Source organism: Primulina eburnea, chromosome 16 (assembly GCF_022965805.1).
Source record: "Primulina eburnea isolate SZY01 chromosome 16, ASM2296580v1, whole genome shotgun sequence".
Taxonomy (NCBI): Eukaryota; Viridiplantae; Streptophyta; class Magnoliopsida; order Lamiales; family Gesneriaceae; genus Primulina; species Primulina eburnea.
In genome coordinates this window covers 10,489,219-10,512,534 of record NC_133116.1, presented here as the reverse complement: position 1 = coordinate 10,512,534, position 23,316 = coordinate 10,489,219, and the positions used below count along the sequence as shown (strand labels likewise).

The 23,316-nt window shown below is 36.9% G+C and overlaps 1 protein-coding gene across 1 annotated transcript in view; it reads right to left on the bottom strand.

The window, feature by feature from the left end:
• The window catches only part of LOC140817548 (PP2A regulatory subunit TAP46-like), a 37,752-nt gene extending 15,553 nt beyond the window's left edge, over positions 1-22,199 (bottom strand). The window contains exons 1-5 of the mRNA XM_073177302.1: positions 22,100-22,199; positions 21,877-21,999; positions 21,575-21,661; positions 21,381-21,476; positions 4,548-4,556 (exon numbers count right to left, since the gene is read on the bottom strand). Of these exons, the coding sequence (XP_073033403.1) occupies positions 4,548-4,556; positions 21,381-21,476; positions 21,575-21,661; positions 21,877-21,999; positions 22,100-22,180 (396 nt within the window). The 5' untranslated portion in view covers positions 22,181-22,199. The remainder of the gene's footprint in view (positions 1-4,547; positions 4,557-21,380; positions 21,477-21,574; positions 21,662-21,876; positions 22,000-22,099) is intronic.
• Between the last annotated feature and the right edge of the window lie 1,117 nt (positions 22,200-23,316).

The following is a 23,316-nucleotide window of genomic DNA, read 5'->3' as shown; positions in this document are numbered from 1 at the left end:
GATAAAACAGAGATGTTGTGATTTGATTTGAATATTGATACAGAATATTGATATTGTCATTGCCAGATTGAACAGTGACAGACATTGAATCAAGACTTTGATTGTATCAGAACGACAGCAAGAAAGGTATAAATTAATGTTGAGTTGGGATTGCACAACTCAAGTGAGGTTTGACTTGAGTTTCCCTAAATCACATACTTTATTTTATTGCATTGATATTTGCAGATTATCAGATTGATATGTTAATGTATTGACTTAGAACAGAGTCAGAGTCCGAGTCTAGGGCAGACAGCCTAGCTAGGGCAGAACCGCCGAGTCTTTCTCAGAACCGATAAGACTCTAGACTTACGGTGTATCGAAGAGCTTCAGATGTAGATCGACGTCTATCTCAGACACATTCGATACAGCATACCAAAGTCTAAATTAGATTGGGATCCCTAGATTTGAGATAAGATAAGATTAGATCACGAGTCATTGATTCATGTAATCAGATTAGATACATGCGTTGATGTTTGTTTATGCTTTTATATATGTTTTATATGATTGCATTTAATACATTGTTTATACTGGGATATTTATATCTCACCGGAGTTATTCGGCTGTTGTCTTGTTTGTATGTGTGCATGACAACAGGTGGGACAGGTACAGGGTCACAAAGATGAAGACAGACTGAGATTAGAGTGGTGATACCGGACTTGGACTAGAGCTAGGGTTTAAACACTTGATAGTAGTTGTTGAACCTGAGTATGTATGATTGTATATTTTATCAGATTTACACTTTTATACTGATATGTATAGGAGTTTGATTCCATTACCTTCCGCATTTTTTTAAAAGAAAAAAAAATTAGACCCTATTTATTATACTTCATTAATTAGTCCCAATCATGATTAAAAAGATGATTAGCGTCCGGGTCCCCACACAAAGTCAAATGAAAACTGAAAGTACCTTTGTCGTTGGAAAAATAACAAACTCTTTAGGCCAACCAACAATGACTCCAACAGCATCATTGATGATTGTTGGTCCAAACTTAATTGGGATCGGAAGCTGTGCTTTTGCATCTAAGACAACATCAACAGATACCTTGAAGTTCTCTTCCCCAAGTGGAACATGGTGAATCATAACATTTGGACCTCCTTCTGATATTATTGTGCCATAAGCCATCACGTTTTCGCGTTCCTTTACAGCCAGGTGACATTTTTTCCCCTGTCAAGAACAAAAAGACATGATATATTTTGATATGGAGGTGAATAGAATTTAATTGACATCAAAATTCAGAAACATACAACCTTCATATTTGAAGTGCCGCAATCATAAACTTCTTGCACATCATCTGACAATTTTGAGTCTTTCACTCTTGAGAACTTGTTTGATGCTACAGTTTCAGAAGATCGATCATTGATTAATGGAAGCACAGCAGCAAGTTGAGACCTCAGCATCTCCAATTCAGCTTTCAAACTTTTAGTCTCCTCCGATTGTGCTTTTACATTTTCAATCACAGCTTTTGATATTGTCTCTCTCTTCTTCCTTGGAGTTTTAAAGTATACTTGTGGTTTTACGAAACCTCCCACACCTCGAACCCTTCCATAGTGTTCTTGGCTTCCTAAGGCAGCGGTTAACACGTCATTCATTCCAGAAGATTTGAACCCTCCTTTGCCTTTCTTTTCCAACAATTCATCCTACAATTGGAGACATGACAAATCAATTCACAATCTACAGTGTTATTTATCTAGGCAATATGGCGATTGAATAAAACTAAACATTTACAATTTTTTCAGCTACTTCGGATGTCTCCGAACATGTTATGTTGCCGGATTTGTCTTCTCGAGCTTTACGCCAAAGCACAGATCTATCAACTTCCTCATCTTCAGCAACCAATTTTTTGTTCCGCTACAATTTTAAAACTCATATGTTTAATAACATGAAGAACATGCTAAAAATTACAAACATATTGCTCTGTTTCTTACCAGTTCAGCCTCCAATCCGATGTAACCCTTGCGAGACATTCTGTGGTGATATTTACAATGCATGGTCCGTTGTTTTTGTTTTTCATGAGTAACCTGCATCATTATGTTGGCTCAGTTAAGTATTGAATTTAATACATTCGTGAGGAAACATATCAATTATTAAAGTACCTCCCATGATGGATCCAGTCTCGCATCCACAAATTCTTTCCAATCCGCTAGTGGAAGTTGATACTGACTTGGTGGAGAAATCAACTTTTCAGGATTATCTTTGTTTGGTCAAACAAATCTACTAGTCAATTTGTTTTTGAAATCTCTCCACTTCTGAGATGCTGAATTCATCATAGCATACTGACTTTCAGGCGCTAGTTCAAAGACATTCTGCAACAAAAAAGATTATTTTGAGGTGCAAGTATGATTGTAAATTCAAATTGAAGCTTGTACTTACCGAAATCTCTTCCCACAGTTTTTGTTTTATGGTTTCTGGAACTTCAGGCCATGACTTTATACTGATTGGCACCATGGCTTTAGCAATAGAACCAATGTATGATTGTAAAGCCCTTCCATTTGCATTGTATGCTGGCCGCCCCATGTCATCATAATCAATCTTCGCTTTTTTCCCCCATCTGGCAGTAGCAATTAGTTTACCCATCAACGTAGGGCCTCGCTTGTTCCTCTGCACATCTACATGATGTTCTTCTTCATCAGTAAGTATAGGGTGCTCTGCATTAGTAACTTCCTTTAGCTTATCATCATGTATCATCTCAACTGTAGCATTTGTGCCATTTTTTTTACGACCCATTGAGCCTTTTTCTACATATTTACATTAATGACACAAATGTTAAAACCTACACAATAACATTAACCATTAAAATAACATAAACAATAATTCTAATAAGACATGTATAAACATGAAATAAATAATAACACAAACAATAATAACATAAATAATAAACATGACTTGTAGAAACTTGACATAAATAATAAACATGACATAAATAATAGCAATAAGGTTATGTTTATAGCATAACAAAAAACATGACATGAAAGTGAAACACATCATTTTTTCTTGTTCGTTTCCCAGCCACCCTCAGTTTCTGATCTAAAGTAACTTTCATGAGCCGGAATACAATGAGTATCAACATCATCAATTGGTCGAGAATCAGGAATACTAGTCCAACCATCATCATCTCCCTCGTAACATCGATTTGGCACAGGGAGTACAATTGACCACCCTTTTTGTAATGGGTCATCAATATAAAAGACTTGATTGACTTGACTTGCAAGGACAAATGAGTCATTCTTGTGCCCTATTTTGTTCATATTGACCAAGGTGAATCCACATTCATCATTGTTGATAACTCCTTTGTCATTTGCAACCCACGCACACTTGAAAAGAGGAACTTGAAATTGATGATAGTCCAACTCCCATATTTCTTCAATCACTCCATAGAAAGTCACATCAGTCATCAAGGGATTCTTATCTTTGGCACTACAGACAAGCATGGTGGTAGCAACTAGAGAAACCCCACTGTTTTGGCAAACTCTCTCATCATCCCGTGCCTTTGTTTGGTATAAATTGCCATTTATCACGTAACTGCTATACTTAATGACTTGCCCACGTGGACCATGAGCCAGCCATGTCAATGTTGATTTCGTTCCACCATTGCAGCTATCTATTTCAGCATCCACCTGACATTTATACAATTAGAATAGGGTGATTAAAATACTTGCTCCAAACTGTGCACCGCAAAATGCATAAAGCAGATTTATACACCTAACCTTTGCACGAAACCAGTCAATGAACTTCTTATTGTGAGCATCTTGTATCCACCTTTCATCTTTCTCTTTTTTCGGAAACATTGACTTCAGGAAATATTTATGTTCACTGTGGAAATATTTATATAGCAATTTGTGTTGGATATTAAATATTGACAATCACATGGGTGCAGAATTATAGAATAATGCAATACACTTACATAACGTATGGAGATACTTCTTCTGTATTTTCCAGCACAGTCAAATGTGCTTGTTGAAGGTCAACTTGTGGCACTACAATTGGTGTTTTGCAGGCTACAATGATTGAGGCAACCCAATAGGATCAAGGTCATTTAGGTATTCCGAACAAAACTCAATTGCTTCTTCGGCTGAATATCTCTGCACAATGCAACCTTCAGGATGTTTACGACTGCCTACATAACTCTTAAGCACCTTCATGGATCTTTCGAACGGGTACATCCACCGGAAGTACACTGGTCCACATAATCGAACTTCTCGAACAAGATGAACTGTTAAGTGAAGCATGACATCGAAGAAAGAAGGGGGGAAATACTGCTCCAATAAGCAGAGTGTAACAACCAAGTCAGATTGCAGCTTATCTAACTTGGCTACATCTATCACCTTGCAACAAATATCTTTGAAGAAGAAGCATAGTCTTATAATGGCATATCTAACATGTTTTGGTAATGCATCACGTATGAGTATTGGCAGGAAATGCTGCATTAGAACATGACAATCATGAGATTTCAAGCCAATCAATTTCAACTCAGACAAGGACACAAGATTTTTCAGGTTCGATGAGAAACCTTCTGGGACTTTTATATCCATTATCGACTAACAAACTTGTAACTTTTCTTTTTTTGTGAATGAGCATGCAGCAGGAGGAAGATATGTTCTTTTTTCACCAAATTTAGGTGCCAATTCAGGCCTAACTCCCATTTGAACCATGTCCAACCTAACTGCCACATTGTCCTTGGTTTTTCCTTTAACATTCATCAAAGTATTAATGAGAGATTCGAAGACATTTTTCTCTATGTGCATCACATCGAGACAATGCCTAACATGCAGGTGTTTCCAATAAGGAAGATTGAAAAAAATTGATTTTTTCTTCCAACATTTTCTGAAATCTGTTGATCCAAAATCTTTTTCTTCTTTACTATCTTCCAAATTATTGTCCTTTGCATTCTTTCTCTTTTTACCTTTCACACTAATCTTCTTTCAAAAAACACACCTTATTTCAGAAAGTTTGTCAAACAAAGCAACCCTAGATAATTGTGTAGATGATTCTCCATGTTCTTCCATACCATCGAACTCTTTCATTTGCCTCCGATATGGATGAAACCGTGGTAGGAATCGTCTATGACCAACAAATGACATTTTCTTCCCATTTTCCAAATGCTTTGCACAAGTATCTTCTTTGCATACAGGGCATGCATAATAACCATGTGTAGTACATCCACTAAGGTTACCATAGGCTGGAAAGTCATTGATGGTCCATAGTAAGACTGCTTTAAGAGTGAAAAATTGTCTTCGATAAGCATCATACACACCATCAACTCCATCCCACAGTCGTTGCAAATCTTCAACTAACACATCAAGATAGACATCTATATCGTTTCCTGGCTGTTTAGGCCCTGAAATGAGCATAATTAGCATGATGAATTTTCTCTTCATACACATGTTTGGAGGCAGATTATAGGTGACCAACATAATTGGCCAGCAACTGTACCGACTACTAAGGTTGCTATAAGGATTAATGCCATCAGCTGCAAGTGCAAGGCGAAGATTTCTTGGTTCACTTTCGAAGTCGGGCCACATATGATCCACCAACTTCCAAGATGGTGAATCAGCTGGATGACGCAACTGACCGGGAACTCCTGTGGTTTCTGCATGCCATGTTAAATTTTTGGAGGTATGTAGAGATTTAAACATGTGCTTAAATCTTGGTATGGGAGGGAAATACCACAACACCTTTGCAGGAACACCTTTCTTCTCAACGTTCTTCTTGGTTAGCTTCCACCGTGACAAGCCACATTTAGGGCAGTTTACACAATCTTTATATTGTTTCCTATAAAGAATGCAATCATTGGAACAAGCATGAATCTTTTCATGACTCAACGCCAAACAACTCAATGTATTTTTTACATCATACATTTTGGTTGGCAGGTTGTGATTATCTGGTAGCATATCCCCAAAATCCATTAGTAGATCGGAAAATAGAGCGTCACTCATCCCATGCTTTGCTTTGGTGTTGTATAGTTTCACAATTGCACTCAACTTTGTGTAACGCTTACATCCATTATACAAAGGTTTCTCTGCTTCCTCCGAAAATTCCATAAACGCTTCTGGATTTTCTGTATAGTTATCATATGCTGCCTCACACATATTAGTGGTTTCAAAGTTTCCGTGATACTTACCAATTGGCTCCTTGTTCGTGCTCCAATTTACTTTGTCACTTTCAGCAGACTCACCGTGCCAAATCCAATTCACATAATTTTGACTAAAACCATGGAAATAAAGATGCTCTCGAATGGACTTAGCTGGTCTTTTTTTAAGATTTTTACATTTGCAACAAGGACAATGAATTAAATTGGGGTCAATATGAGATTTCTCTAAACAACCTCTGATAAACAGTTCCACACCCTCCTCGTACTGTTTTGACCTTCTATCCAAGTGAATCCAAGATTTATCCATTTCAATACAGCAAAATACCAGAAATATATAACAATAAATTTGATCTAAACCTGAAAATATTACATTTAAATGTCATTTTCAATTTAATTTGTTGAACGCAAAAAAAACGAAAAAAGACTACCTATTGATGAAAATAAATCAACATTGGTAAGTAGACATTTTAATCAGAAAAATTAGAACACAAATCATGCCGATTCCGAAAAAAGAAAAAGTTATACATTTTCTTTAAGAAAAATACAAAAACAATAAAATAACTTAAATGGTTTATTTCCTCAAACACAACGAAGGCGAATTTTACAGATCAATAACAATTAGCTTAAAAACCTTTACAAGCAAAATAAAGACTTCAAACCCCTTCTATAAAATCCAAATTAGTTCCTGGCAATTAATTTATTTTTTTCATAATTTCAACATATCTTTGGGATCCCGTCCTCGATGAACCCCACCACCTCCTCAGTCCTCACATGCACGACCATTGCGGATGCAATCTCTCTTTTATATATGTAACGCCCCAGATTTGACGACTGTCCTCACTGTACCAAGACGAGTCTTTCCAGCGTGCTTATGTCCTCACTCACACGCACCCTAGGAAACTTCCCAGGAGGTCACCCATCCCAAAATTGCCCCAAGTCAAGCACGCTTAACTTTGGAGTTCTTATGTGATGAGCTACCGAAAAGAAGATGCACCTTCGTGATATGAGTAGTACCAATCAAATCTTTTAAGCCCTCTTCAACTGTTCAGTCCATTACATTGCCCAGTCTCGGAATCCCTCTCATTCCCGTGTGGGTCGGTTCATTCATGTTCCCTTCACCTAGAAGCCTGCCAGGAGCCGCTCATTGTCCGTGCAACTGATGGCACCGGCGTTCACCCCCCGCCCTCTTCGGCCCCGGGCCTCACATGCCCACCAGCTTCCGCTTGGTTCGTCCCCGAACCACACCGTACTAAGAGAGGTCGGCTCTGATACCACTTGTAACGTCCCAGATTTGACGACTGTCCTCACTGTACCAAGACGAGTCTTTCCAGCGTGCTTATGTCCTCACTCACACGCACCATAGGAAACTTCCCAGAAGGTCACCCATCCCAAAATTGCCCCAAGTCAAGCACGCTTAACTTTGGAGTTCTTATGTGATGAGCTACCGAAAAGAAGATGCACCTTCGTGATATGAGTAGTACCAATCAAATCTTTTAAGCCCTCTTCAACTGTTCAGTCCATTACATTGCCCAGTCTCGGAATCCCTCTCATTCCCGTGTGGGTCGGTTCATTCATGTTCCCTTCACCTAGAAGCCTGCCAGGAGCCGCTCATTGTCCGTGCAACTGATGGCACCGGCGTTCACCCCCCGCCCTCTTCGGCCCCGGGCCTCACATGACTGAAACGTCCCATGTTCTTGTGTTTAAAATGTACTAATTTTTTTTTTTTTTTCGGTCCTTGAAAAATATTTTAATAAAAATATTTTTGTCCATGATCTAGAACATTCGCTAGCTAGCATTTAAAAATCAATTGCAATCGTCATAAAATAAAATAATCGCATGAGTTACCAAACCTAAATAGCAATAATCGTGAAACGCATTTTCCTCTCCAAAACCACTCTAAAGCATAAATAAATGGTTTTAAAAATCTTTTAACGTGAAATCATAATCCATAATCATGAGTGCGGAAAAATAGTAGAAGCGTTGGTCCTCGGGTTGTGTGCACCTTCAGTCCAGTCATCCCATGCGTCAAGCCCTCCCTCAACCTCACCTGCATCCATCACACCTAGTGAGTCTAAAGACTCAACACACCAAATCTTTGTAACGAGTAATAGATATAAAATCACATGCAACAGTGAAAATACTTGTACTTAAAATATCATTTCATGAAAATGCATAAACTTGAGCATGAACATTTTCGTAAATATTTTCATGAAATGCATAATCATGAACCTGAACCTTTACCTTTTTCCTTGATCATAACATGACATGATAACATGATATAATAACATGACGTGATTCTTTTCATGATCGTAACATTATCTTTTTCTTGATTGAATCCAGATCGTTAATTGTGACTTTCCTGACGTGACATGACATGACATGACGATGATACCATCTACATGAAACCACAGTACTGGGCGGCGGGGACATCAGCGACACAAGATCGTCAACTGAGCCTTGGCCTATTCTTGATCGTAACCTCAAATCCTCAATTCCTGACATGACATGACATGACATGACGATGGTACCATCTACATGAAACCACAGTACTGGGCGGCGGGGACATCAGCGACACAAGATCGTCAACTGAGCCTTGGCCTATTCTTGATCATAACCTCAAATCCTGAATTCCTCATAGTCACAATTACTTCACTTTCATCAATGTTTCCATGTTTTCATCACCGTATAAAATCATGCATGAATATATTTTCTTTTGAAACCAAGCATGCACCATGTATTTTAAATGTCAACTTTAATCATAAAATTTCATGGACATTTAAAATAAATCATAAATAAATCATGAACATCTGGTAAACATTTAAACATGAACATAATATCATAAAAACAGCATTTAGGGCACTGCCATGACCTTTACTAATTTTAGGTGTAAAAAGACCGTTTTACCCCTAATCGTGACATTTTACGTTCTGACTTTTTCCTTGATTTCTTGACTCTCACATGTCCCAAATAATTATTTAAGCTTACATGAATTTTTTCGTAATTTTACTAAGCTTAAAAATTAGACTTTTTCATTTATCTTTAAATAACTGTTTTGACGGTGTTTTAATCCCGAAAAAAATCCCAAACTTTAACATAAAATTCCTAAATTCAAAATTTAGTCTTTTTATATTATTTTAGCTTTTATGAACCATGACTCGACCCCCGTGAGCCGTGTTTCAATTAATTTAGTAATTAAAACCCTTAATTGACCCTTGAAGGTTCAACCCGAGCCATCTTTCGATTTTATCGAGCCACCCTCGAACCATAACGAACCAGAACCTTACCAACACACTTAGGAACTTTACTGACCCATAAGAACCCACGGAAAACACAACCAAAAGAAAAACGAAGCCCTGACACACCTACCCTAAGCTGGCCGAGAATTGCATGTGCATGACTCTTACGTTTTTGGTGTCTAGGACTCTAGCCCATGACTGGGCTCCCTAACCAGCCTCTCCAGCACTCGCCTAGGACCCTTAGGACTCGACCCGACCCAGCCCAGGCCCCCTGGACAGCGCCCACGAGCCTGCAACAAGCACAGACCCTGCACGCGATTTCCCTTGATTCTCGGGTTGCCCTTGAGCGCGAGTCCTAGCATGGCTAGGACTCTCTCCCTGACTCACCCACGACCTTGACTAGCCCCTGGAACCAGCCAACCAAGCCCTAGCCCCTGCAACAATAGAACCGAACCCCTATGCTCCATGACAGCAAGTTGCTGCACAACTTTTGTTCTAATGCTTGTGGTGTTTTTGTTGGTTTCTAAGGCCTCCAAACTCATGTAAAACCGTGTGTGATGAAACCTTAAGTCATGGCAGCCCTCTAAACCATGCAAGACATGAATCGACATAAGAAAACGTTAGTTCATAGCATGAATACGTAAAAACCGAATTTTTCCGAAATAAGGCTTCATGTTCTTCGCACATACATAAATTAAATCAATACTATGATGTAATGGACGAGAAAAGGAAGATATTGGCGTGCCTTTGCGTCGTAAACGCACGATATACCGATGGCGACGAAGAACGGGGAGAACCGAGGCTTGAAACTCTTAAAACTTTGAAGGAAAAAGGCTATTTTCCTCACGGCCGTAGCCTTCTGTGTGCCGAGGAGAGTTTTTGGTTTCTGAAAATTCTTTTGGCGGCGTGAAAGTGTGTGTGCGTGAATTCTGAGTGCTTAGTTTAGGTTTTAATTTGTTTTATATGCTAACAAATTTTATTAATTAGGCTTAAGGCCTAATAAATTTTAATTAAGCCCACTAGTGCAAGTTAGGCTTGAATAAAATTATAAAAATGGTTTTCATAAAAATATTTAGTGAATTAAATAGCCGGACTGCTTGAAGGATCGAATTTTAGTTGAAAATCCCACACCGATAAAAACTTAGTCCCGGCGTATTAAATCACCTCAAAATTCCTTGATTTCAAAAATATGAGAAGACATCTCCCCTAAATTAAATAATTAAAATTAATTATTTAATAAAACATTTTACACATTTTACAGCCCCCGGTCTCCGTTCCTCGATCGTCGCTTGAATAATCCTTAAAAATACCATTTAAATGCAACTATGTAGAAAATATAATTTAAATATACATACATGCACAACATAATTAATTTATGCAATTAAAATAATTTAATAATTGCACGCATGTGGTTTACGTGGACCTTAAAATTTCCGGGGCGTTACAATCTTCCCCTCTTAAATTGAATTTCGTCCTCGAAATTCGCTTATTCTAGATAGCCCCAAGTTTAGAGTTTGTTCTAATATCCCAAAAATCCACGCTTCGGCTGCGCTACTCTGATAAAACTTAAACTCTAGAGTGTCCTTACGTCTCCTTGATCCCAATTAAATTTTCCTTCTTAAATCCTTATTTTCAAATCCCAACTTAAAAGACCCAAATACTTAGTGCTATTACTATTATAACCTCGAATTTTAATTTTCCTTACGATTCCCATCATTAAAATATTAACAACCAAACTTATCGTCTATTTCTTTCCTTAATTTATACTCAAAATGTTTGTCGACTTATCCAATTTTGATCTTAAAATCCCAAACGCATCCGCTAACGCTTTAAATTTTCAAGCCTAGTATCGATTCATCCTTAAAAACCCTTGATTAAAATTTCTTATAATACTGAAACCGAGATATCCCAAGGTTCTACATATTCTTAAAAGTCTAAATCTTCAAAATTCTTAACATTTAACCCATTCAGTTATCACTTATTGCTAAACTAGTTCCCAAATTCCTTAAAAATTGCAAAATTAATTCTTAATTTCCTCAAAATTATCTTATTTGGTCCTCAATTTCGAAAATCTTACGATTAACCCATAAGTTCTTGAATTTCTTAATTTCCTTCTACTGGTTTCCCTTAACATAATTTCAAAAATTTTAAGCTTATTTTCCCAAAAACAATTTCTACAACCAATCTTACCCATAAGTTCTTGAATTTCTTAATTTCCTTCTTCTGCATATCTGTGTTTTTAAAACTGAAGCATATATGTCTAACTTTTATGACTGATATTTAAAAATTAGGAGGTGCATTTTAGGAACAAGGCAGCAGAACAAAATAATATATAAAGGAGGTGCATTTTAGGAACAAGGCAGCAGAACACCAAAACAAATCATAATGCACAGAATCTCGAATACAACGACATTGGTAGGAAAACATATAAGCACAGAATCTCGAATATAATGCAACACTAAGTGCAAAAAATTTTAAGGGACGCACACGTCTGGTAGAGGAAGTAACACAAGCAGAACACCAAACCAAATCATATACCAAAGTAGTTCATTTTAGGAGCAAGCCAGCAGTAGGATTAACTCACTTATTTTTCTCTTCCACTCCACAGCAAAATGGAAACCGGTGCTTCAAAACCCTAAACATATGAGTAGAACAGAGGAAAACATATAAGCACATAATCTCGAATTTATGCAACGCTAAAATAAAAATATTAAGAAGGAAGAACGCGCTGGGTAACGAAATTAACACAAGTCGAAAACCATATTCGAGCAAGTCCAAGGCAAACACACACCCAAATATCGCTTTCCGAGGCGAAGGAGAGTAGCAAAAGAGATTGAGTCGCGCATAGGACAATAGAAAGAGATGGGCGTAAGGCAGACGGGAACGACAGAAATTTAGGAGGAAAGAACGAAGTGACTTGTTTACCTCTCAGACAGGCACAACCTCTTTACTTAGTTGAGACCCTACGTAGAACTTATCGGCTCATCTATTTACTTCGCTTGTGTTTCAGATCGGCGACGGTTTATGCCAATCCGTCGCTATTTTTAGCGATGGTTGAATTTAAACCGTCGCTGATTTATAATATCGCGACGGGTTCTTCTTTAACCGTCGCTCAAATTCGATATTAAATTAATAAAATTTTTCGGTTCAGTTTTTTACTTCAGTAAGACCTTTTTTTATTGGTTTGTTACTTCATCAAAAATAATATGCCGAAGTAAAATAAGAAAAAAATTTAAAGTGAAGCCCGTGTTTTTACACAACCGAAGTAAAATATATTATTTTACTTCGCTTGTGTTATTAATGAAGTTATTGGTAACGTATTACTTCGTAATTTATTTTTGCCGAAGTATCGTCTGGCGAAGTAAAATGTCATTTTTCACATAGTGACATTATGCTTAACAAAGTAAAAAAAAATGGAAAAACAAAGAATTTATAAAATTGAAAATAGTTAAGGAAAATATTGAGTTGGTATTAAAATAGGAGAATTTTAATAACAAGTCTCAAATTGGACATAACGTATTTGTTCATCTTAAAATTTAATCACAGATCTACTCCATAAATTTGTTATCATAAATTCGAAAAAAGAACATCAATAAATAAATCAGGGTAGTAGTTGTAAGGGTGCCTCACTTAATGATATAGTTGACGCTAATTGTTTTACGAACGTGACAACTTTAACTAAAATATTAGTTGTAATATGAACCATTAAACAATCGGTAAGAGCATTTAAAATATTAGTGTTATCAAAGAGCTTTGAAAACTCGTTAATGTAGATAGGATTTCAATAGATATAACATTTTTTACTTGAGAATTTAGTTGATGTATTTATGAATTTTGTAACTTCGAGTTTTTAAGATATTTAAATATGATAATCAATTTAATTCACAAGTTAGCTGAATAGATGATTACATCGAGAGACTATCAAAAGAAATCAAAGTATATGAATAGACAAGAAGGATGATAACAACTCATTTTTGTAAATATAATTTTGATATTTCAAACATCAATGAACATGTCACAAAAATTTAATGTTTCTCACAATATGTTTGTGCGCGACGGAATTCATAATAAAACCGTCGCTATTTACCGACGGTTTTAGACACCGTCGCTAATTTAGCGACAGTTATTAAACCGTCGCTATAATTGCATCAGCGACGGTTATCACACCGTCGCCAATTAGCGACGATTTTCAAACCGTCGCTAAAAGCGCATAAAACCGTCGCTAAAAGCGCATAATTTCATTAGAGAATTTGCGCGCTGCGAAAAGCCATTTTTGTTGTAGTGAAGACATAATAAAAAATAGACAAAAAATTCATCAATAAATAGGGGTTTTCATCAGTCGGTTCGATTTTGAATTTTTTTAATTCGGATATAAATATTAAAATCGAAGCTTATTAGGTTCGATTTCGGATTATATATATCAATATATATATCAAAACCGAAATTTCATTAAATTAATAAATTTTTTTATATTTTTATTTATATTATATAATTTGATATGATATTTAGTGAATGAAGAACTATTTTGAATAATTTTAAGTTTGCTGTTGTTTTCTTAATTAATTTAGACCTTATCTTTAAAGCTTTTACTAAGAAAACATGTAGAAAGGTAACATATTATATTTTACAATATATTTATATTATTAATTTAAATAATTATATCAAAATCTAATTAACCGACCGAAATAACCGAACCATTTTGATAGAAAATCGAACCGAACTGAAGAAAAATGGTTCGGATTAATAACCATTTTGATAGAAAAACCAAACCGAACCGACCGATGAACACCCCTGGTGCCTAGTGAAGATAGAGAAAAAAACCGACCGATGAACACCCCTATTTCTTGATGAATTTTTTGTCTGTTTTTTGATCTGTCTTCACTACAACAAAAATGGCTTTTCGCAGCACGCAAATTCTCTAATGAAATTATGCGCTTTTAGCGACGGTTTTATGTGCATTTAGCGACAGTTTTAAGACCGTCGCTAATCTAGCGACGGTATAAAAAGCCGTCGGCAATTAGCGACGATTTTTTTATAAATTCCGTCGCTAAAATAATATGTTGCTGACATGGACCATCGTCCGTGCTTACGGAGCGCGGACGCTCCTCCACGTGAGCAGCGTCCGCGCTCCGTGAGCGCGGATTACATTAATTTTGCAAATGTTTTTTTTAAAATTATTTTTGAAAAAGTTTTTTAAAATTAAATTATTTTTTAAAAAAACCCCTCAAATTTAGGTGCACATTCTGTTTCTCCTTTTTTTTTTAAAAAAAAAAAACAGATTTACTGAGAACACTCTTTATGTTTTTGTATCGCTGATTAGCAATGGTCTGAACAATTAGAGCTTGTACCATATTAAAATTTATATTCAAGTGATTAGTAAATAATTAATTTTTTTAAAGCAACGCATAACACTTCAACAACTGATAATCATATCTACAATTATATCCTTTGTGCAAAATAGAGGAATTAAGTCTCAGAAATTAGGAATAGATTTTAGTCCCTGGAAAAATGTACACCTACTGCAAAAAACGGAAGGATTAGCTACGGTTTTAGTAAAACCGTTGCTCAAATAGCGACGGTTTTTATATCCCGTTTCTATATAGCGACGGTTTTTATTAGAACCGTCGCATATTAAATTAAGCGACGGTTTAATTAAACCTGTCGCTATAATAGCGACGGTCTTATTAAAGCCGTCGCTATATTAGCGACGGTTTACAATACACCGTTGCTATTATTGCGACTGTTCCACAAACCCGTCGCCATTCACGTGCGACGGTCTTGTATCCTACCGTCGCTATTATAGCGACAAATTTTCATAAACCGTCGCTTAATTTAATAGACGACGGTTTTAATAAAAAACGTCGCTATATAGCGACAGTGTAAGAAAACCATCGCTTAATTTAATAAGCGATTGTTTTGCCCAAACCGTCGCTATATAGCGACGGGAACGCAAAACCCGTTGCCGATCTAAGAGCATTTCTTCCTTTTTCTTAAGCATCTCCGACAGATCAAACGACTGTTATAGGCATGTGAGTAAGTACCAAGGAAACATGAGAAAGAAGTTAAAAATACAAAGGACAGTCTCCAAAGATAAGAAACATCCAGACCAACCTTACATAGTGCCAAGGAGATGGTGGTTATCCATGCCTGCAGGCATGTAACCAAACAATCTTCATTATGATCCATGCAATGGTATGGAGGGAAGGGGAGGAACAAATCAAAACAATGGTTCTTAATTGAGCAGTGTCATTGAGGGATGCCTTTTAGAATTAGCGCATTGATTTCAACAATTTTGACAACAATCAGGAAAAAATGTGTTATAACAAACAATTTAACATGTTTATGCTTCAAAATAGAATAGAAAAGCACGTATCAGATGGTGACATAGGCAATTGCGAGGGTGAATTTTCCTCATAATACTGACACAGAGGAAAATTAAATGACCAGCAAAAAATAAGCCTTAAAGCCAACAAGAAAGTGCTGGTGTTAAATATGTCACGCCCCGAGACCGGGGTTAGTCGACATCGGCGTTGTTTAACAATCACATAATTGAAAACAACCAGCCTCGTAGCATAGTATAAACTGAAATACCAGTTTATTAATCATAATCTCAAAAACCAAAGTCTTTACAACTGAAATAACTAATGTGGAAGCGTCTTACATGAGATTAAAAAAAAAACAACGAAATTCGAAATAATGATAACATGACTAATACTAAATCTCGAAGAATCACCATCCCCAAAATTGTTCAGATTCATCTTCTTCAACCTGTTCTTCGGATTTATCTGGGGAAGATTGTAAGGGGTGAGTGATATGGTCGTCACTCAGCAAGTGGGGGAATTTGAATACCACATAACATTTTATAACAATTTCGAATCATAACATAGCATGCTTTTCATAATCGTAACATCATATTCATAACACTGCGATTTTTCACCTTTAATGGTTTACTGATATCAGTCCCTAAGTTTTGATCCTCTAAGGGGGCGAGGCCGTAAAACAGTTCTATCCCACTGTTAAGGGCCATATGTTGGAATTCCACCCATTTTCAGGGAATCCTCACATTGCCAAACAAAAACGTACCAACTTTCGTAAAAACGTATAGACAAAACGACGGTACTCGACCGTATTTTTAAAAACGAATAAGATAATATGAATAACGAGATTTAATCTTTAAAACAGCCCACTTACAATAATTATTGATGCTAAAACGTGGGTGCTCGGCTTCGGGAAGTGGATCGTTCCTTGTTCTTCACTCGGCGGTACTACGGCTCGATTTTTCTTGGAAGACTTCGACAGAGTTTGGCTAGGAAAAGCTGCTGAATTCCGAGATTTCAGCAAGGGAATTTTCGAATTTTAAGTGTGATGAATGGCTAGGTATGGTGCACTATTTATAGGGGAGAGGGTTAAGCTAAATTTGGTGGCTAAATCCTTACCAAAAGTTGCTTCAAATCTCTCAATATTTGACTCTAATTTTCTTTTCAAATCTAGAAAATATGGTGGCCAAGTGAAGGGATTTACTTCCAATTTTCTTGTAGTTTATTCTTGCATGTGATTATATCCTTAGGTACCACAATATTTATGCACCAAATCCATGGGATTTTTGAAAATTGCCTCATCTATGATTTGATTCCTTTAGCCATGCATGGTCTTTACCAAACCTAGGAGATTTCCTTGAAATTATTTAATTTTATGGTAAAGCAAAAATCGGATCTTCACATCCCTCCCTCCTTATGTGAAGTTTCGTCCTCAAAACTTGAGTTGGCTTGGTCTCCAAATAGGTAGGGATATTCCTTTCCCTTACAATCTATTACCGCATTGTTTCTTGCTAACCAATACATTCTTAAGATGATATAGAAATCGACCATGATCAATTGTATCAGGTCGGCTCTAAAAATCTAATTACCAATACTGATTTTTCAATCACTGTAAATTTCGTCAGTTTCAATGGCTCTACTAGTAGGCGCGGCTAGTTGGAAAGGTTCGGTTAGCTTATCGGGCTTACGTCCTAACTTCTTACCAAATCTCTTAGATATACAAGAATGTGTAGCGCCACAGTCAAATAACACATAAGCAGGCGCTTGTTGAAAAAATATGGTACCTGACACAACATCGCTTGCATCATCTGCCTCCTCATGAGTCATGGCAAACACCCTGGCATTTGGTTTGTTCTCGCGTGGTTTGTTGGCATTCGCCCCTGAGCTTGACCCGTTCCCTTTACCTGGTCCAGTTGTTTTGTTGGTGGCGGTTGGACAATCTGCCATACGGTGTCCTGGTTTTCCGCATCCAAAGCAGACGCCGCTGGCTCAACGACATTATCCCAGGTGTCGTAAGTGGCAAGTTGGGCAAGGCTTAATGGCTTGGTAGCCTGAGGCAGGCAAAGTTTCTTTAGATGGTTCACCGGAATGGTTCGGTTTCTTGAACGATTGACTTCCATGAGAGGACTGATCATTCATAGGCCTTTTGTTCTTGAATTCCTTCTCTATGCGCTAGATGTCAGTTTCAGCTCGGATAGCTGCACCCATAAGATCTGAAAAATTCGCGGGTTGGTAGACTGCTAGTGCTGATGGGATCCTGCTGTTCAATCCCTTCTTGAAGCGGTGCAATTTCAAAACTTCGTCCGCCATGATTGCCGGAGCATAAGATCCAAGGGCATTGAACTGGGAGGTGTATTCCACAACTGACATATCCGAAGTTTGAGTGAGGTTTTCAAACTCAGTTTCTGCAGTCTGACCTCGGGATAATACTGTTTCAGAAAGGCTTCTCGGAATCGCTGCCAAGTCATTGGTCCTGCAGCTGTCATGGCTGGCGAGATTGCTTCCCACCATTTTCCTGCTTTATCTTCCAGGAACGGCACAGTCACGTCCACTTCCAGTGCCTCAGGAACTTCCAATAGTCGATGTTGAGTCTCTACACTTTTTAGCCAGCTCTGGCTAACTTCAGGGTCAGCAGCTCCACTGAAGGTTGGACATCTGTTCTTGCGGAGTGATTCATAGTGGAACTTGATTCCATTTGGTGATGGAGGTGATGGTGGCTGATTGACGTTCTGATTTCCCAATCCTTGTAGTGTTGTCGCCACAATAGTGGCTATGGCCATAAGATCAGCTTGGCTTAAGTTGACTGCAGGCGGGGGTCCATTCCCTTGCTCGTTCTCCTGTCCGCCTTCACGGTTGGCATTAGCGTAGCGCGGGTTGCGGTTCTGTCTTGGGGGTCTACCAGCCATTTCCTATAATAGCAAGTTCTAAGAATTTGTACGAGTAGGATTTATGCAATAGATTGCGTAGAAGAAATTTGAAATCAATGGAGCAAATAAAATATTTTATTGATTTCTCAAGCAGGAAAATAAATGAACATGACCAATCCAAATGAATTAAAAGTATTTGACCAATCTAATGAAATGAATGTACTGAATAGAAAAATGTAGCGACAATAGAAATTAACTACTAAGAACGGTTCACTAAAACACTCTAATCCGATATCTCTCCATTTTCTGGAAACAAAAAAAAGGAAATGCTCAGAATATCAAAAAAGAAAAGTAGGAACAAATAAAATATCAAGAAATAATAGAGCAGGGTATCGAAATATGTATATATTCTCGAAAATTTCCAAAAAATAGAAGGATAATGTTGGCGGGTTGACTCGCTAACTCGACCCGGGTTGACTCGTCGAAGTATGGTCGGAGCAAAGACGTGTGTCGGGGAAGGGGTCAGGATCATGGAACCGGTGGTGACACGACCAGAATTGGTCGGAAAGCTACTTAATTTGGCCGGAACTCGCGAGAAATCGGTTGACTCACTCGAAATTGGGCGTTCCCGATTGGTTGATCTGAACTCAAAATTGATTCCTGGTAAAATTTACCCATGGATCTTAGATTTTTTGGGTAAAATTAATTGAAAATCGGAGTAGGATTGGTAGGGTAATTGGACAAAATAAGATTTCGGCGTTAGGGTTTGTGCGCCCAAACTGTAGATCCAAAATTCCGGTTGAATCTGAACGCGAAATCTAAAATTGGTTAAGGGCTTTTGTTCGTCTCTTCAAGAAGATTCTGGAACTGTTCGCCGATCGAAGAAAGGGTACCGGAAGCGGCTGGAATCGGCGAAGAAGCGGCGGCACGCGCTAAGGGCCTGTTTGGCCGAAAATTTCCGAAAAATATATATTTTTTTTTCGAAATTCGATTTTTTTTTTGAAACTCAATTTTTTTCCCACTCGGATTATGAACCTGGCGGCTCTGATACCACTTAAATGTAACGCCCCGAGACCGGGATTAGTCGACATCGGCGTTGTTTAACAATCACACAATTGAAAACAACCAGCCTCGTAGCATAGTATAAACTGAAATACCGATTTATTAATCATAATCTCAAAAACCAAAGTCTTTACAACTGAAATAACTAATGTGGAAGCGTCTTACATGAGATTAAAAAAAAAACAACGAAATTCGAAATAATGATAACATGATTAATACTAAATCTCGAAGAATCACCATCCCCAAAATTGTTCAGATTCTTCTTCTTCAACCTGTTCTTCGGATTTATCTGGGGAAGATTGTAAGGGGTGAGTGATATGGTCGTCACTCAGCAAGTGGGGGAATTTAAATACCACATAACATTTTATAACAATTTCGAATCATAACATAGCATGCTTTTCATAATCGTAACATCATATTCATAACACTGCGATTTTTCACCTTTCATGGTTTACTGATATAAGTCCCTAAGTTTTGATCCTCTAAGGGGGCGAGGCCGTAAAAGAGTTCTATCCCACTGTTAAGGGCCATATGTTGGAATTCCACCCATTTTCAGGGAATCCTCACATTGCCAAACAAAAACGTACCAACTTTCGTAAAAACGTATAGACAAAACGACGGTACTCGACCGTATTTTTAAAACGAATAAGATAATATGAATAACGAGATTTAATCTTTAAAACAGCCCACTTACAATAATTATTGATGCTAAAACGTGGGTGCTCGGTTTCGGGAAGTGGATCGTTCCTTGTTCTTCACTCGGCGGTACTACGGCTCGATTTTTCTTGGAAGATTTCGACAGAGTTTGGCTAGGAAAAGCTGCTGAATTCCGAGATTTCAGCAAGGGAATTTTAGAATTTTAAGTGTGATGAATGGCTAGGTATGGTGCACTATTTATAGGGGAGAGGGTTAAGCTAAATTTGGTGGCTAAATCCTTACCAAAAGTTGCTTCAAATCTCTCAATATTTGACTCTAATTTCCTTTCCAAATCTCGAAAATATGGTGGCCAAGTGAAGGGATTTACTTCCAATTTTCTTGTAGTTTATTCTTGCATGTGATTATATCCTTAGGTGCCACAATATTTATGCACCAAATTCATGGGATTTTTGAAAATTGCCTCATCTATGATTTGATTCCTTTAGCCATGCATGGTCTTTACCAAACCTAGGAGATTTCCTTGCAATTATTTAATTGTATGGTAAAGGAAAAATCGGATCTTCACAAAATAGAGGTGAATTCTCAGTCCAGATATGTCTGTTCAAGTTATTACGACCATATAATGGTGAATTCTTCCTCTTTATCATGATTCAGAGCAGCTACATAGATTGGCCACATGTATTCTAATTACAAGCAGCAGTGAAATGTGCATCATAAAATTGTATATTATGTGCTTTTGGCATTAAGAAGAGCCAGGAGACACAGTGTAACTCACGCTAGAAACCTATTCTATAAAGAACATCACATTAATTAAATGAATTCTCAATAAAGAACTTACTTCCCTTTCCTCTTCTCCGTCATCATCCTCTAAATCTTGTTCCCCCTCTCTATGGGAGTAGATAGTGCAGATGCTCTAGTTGAGCGCCCACGACGTTCCTTCCGTTCCTTTATTTCAAGCAATTTTGACTCGGCCGCTTTTGTGCGTTTGAACCGAGCAATCTGAAATAAATCCCAAGTATTAGATGCAGAGGAGTACTATCACTTATTCAACAAATGGAACTATGAAGTTCAATGAAACATGTCCGAGGAAGAATGCCAACCTTCTTAATTAGCTCTTTGATCAGCAGATGAATTGCTCCTTGATTGCATAGATGATTCCAGTTCATCTTCTGGTACTAGCTCCATAGCTTCACAAAATGAAATAAATTCCTAGAATATGGCCAAATGAAAATTCGACATTCAAAAAATTATCAATAGTTTCCTTGAGCACATTGCCTTATCGTGTGACCAAAATCTAAAACTAGTACCTTTAGCTTGGCTAGTGAAGCTTTAAGAATCTGAATCCGGTTCTCCTGTGAATTTTTTTCTGTTAGCTCACTGAGATAATATGGAACCTGCATCAAAGACCATGAGTTAAATACTTTTAAATGATAACTTTCAGACACGACCGTTACATCAGATTATCACAGAAACGAAAATCAGCTCACGTTTTTTTATCACATTTGCAAGAAAGTGAGTTTAAAGATTAAAGCGGAAAACAAAACCAGAACATTCATCCATTTAGATTACTTTGCCTTTCATGAAGATTAAAAAAATATTCAACACCTACAAGAAGATATTTGAGGTTGTTAGTACTGATATCATCCTTCGTCTCATTAGATGAAAATAACCCCAACTTTCCAATCATATCCTGGCATTTTCTTAAAAGCTCGCAACCGTTTCTCACAGTTTCCTGACAATAATTATTAAAAATGAAACATATACATGAAATAATACTCAAAGGAAAAGATAGCAGAATATAACACACATATAATACACAGTCACTCTAAAACCTGTTCGATTGAAGAATCGGAGGCGATTTGGTGAATCTTTTGAGCCTGCTCGAATAGAATCGGCAACGTAATGTCCTCCATCTGTAATTCCACAAAGCTGATTAGGTTTTGTCACTCAAGTTCTGAAATTGAATACACGAATTTCTATCTATTCTATTTTACTAGGGTGCCGTGAATATGAGAAGCCCTAGGTGGATTTAAAGAAAAGCTTTCTCTCATTCGTTTGGGCCTAGGCCCATCGCATTTCTATTGTGGTTGCATTCTAAATGGGCTAGGCTTTTGATAAAAAAAACCCAAGTACTATTTGGGGATTGTAATGTGTTTATATATATATAGGTAAGGGCGGCACCTCGAGGTGTCTTACCCAGCTCTGTAGTCCAACATATAAGCATTTATATTTATCTCAAGATCAATTAATCATATGTTCATATTTGTTTAGGTCTTATTTAATAATTTAATTTTAAAAGCCATAATATTTTGGTTATAGTAATTTTTTATTTACTTTTATATTTGTAGTCTATTTCAAGTTGACATTATGCTTAACAAAGTAAAAAAAATTGGACATAACGTTTTTGTTAAGGAAAATATTGAGTTGGTATTAAAATAGTTAAGGAAAATATTGAGTTGGTATTAAAATTCTCCTATTTTAATAACAAGTCTCAAATTGGACATAACGTATTTGTTCATGTTAAAATGTAATCATAGATCTACTCCATAAATTTGTTATCATAAATTCGAAAAAAGAACATCAATAAATAAATCAGGGTAGTAGTTGTAAGGGTGCCTCACTTAATGATATAGTTGACGCTAATGGTTTTACGAACGTGACAACTTTAACTAAAATATTAGTTGTAATATGAACCATTAAACAATCGGTAAGAGCATTTAAAATATTAGTCTCATCAAAGAGCTTTGAAAACTCGTTAATGTAGATATGATTTCAATAGATATAACATTTTTTACTTGAGAATTTAGTTGATGTATTTATGAATTCTGTAACTTCGAGTTTTTAAGATATTTAAATATGATAATCAATTTAATTCACAAGATAGCTGAATAGATGATTACATCGAGAGACTAACAAAAGAAATCAAAGTATATGAATAGACAAGAAGGATGATAACAACTCATTTTTGTAAATAAAATTTTGATATTTCAAACATCAATGAACATGTCACAAAAATTTAATGTTTCTCACAATATGTTTGTGCGCGACG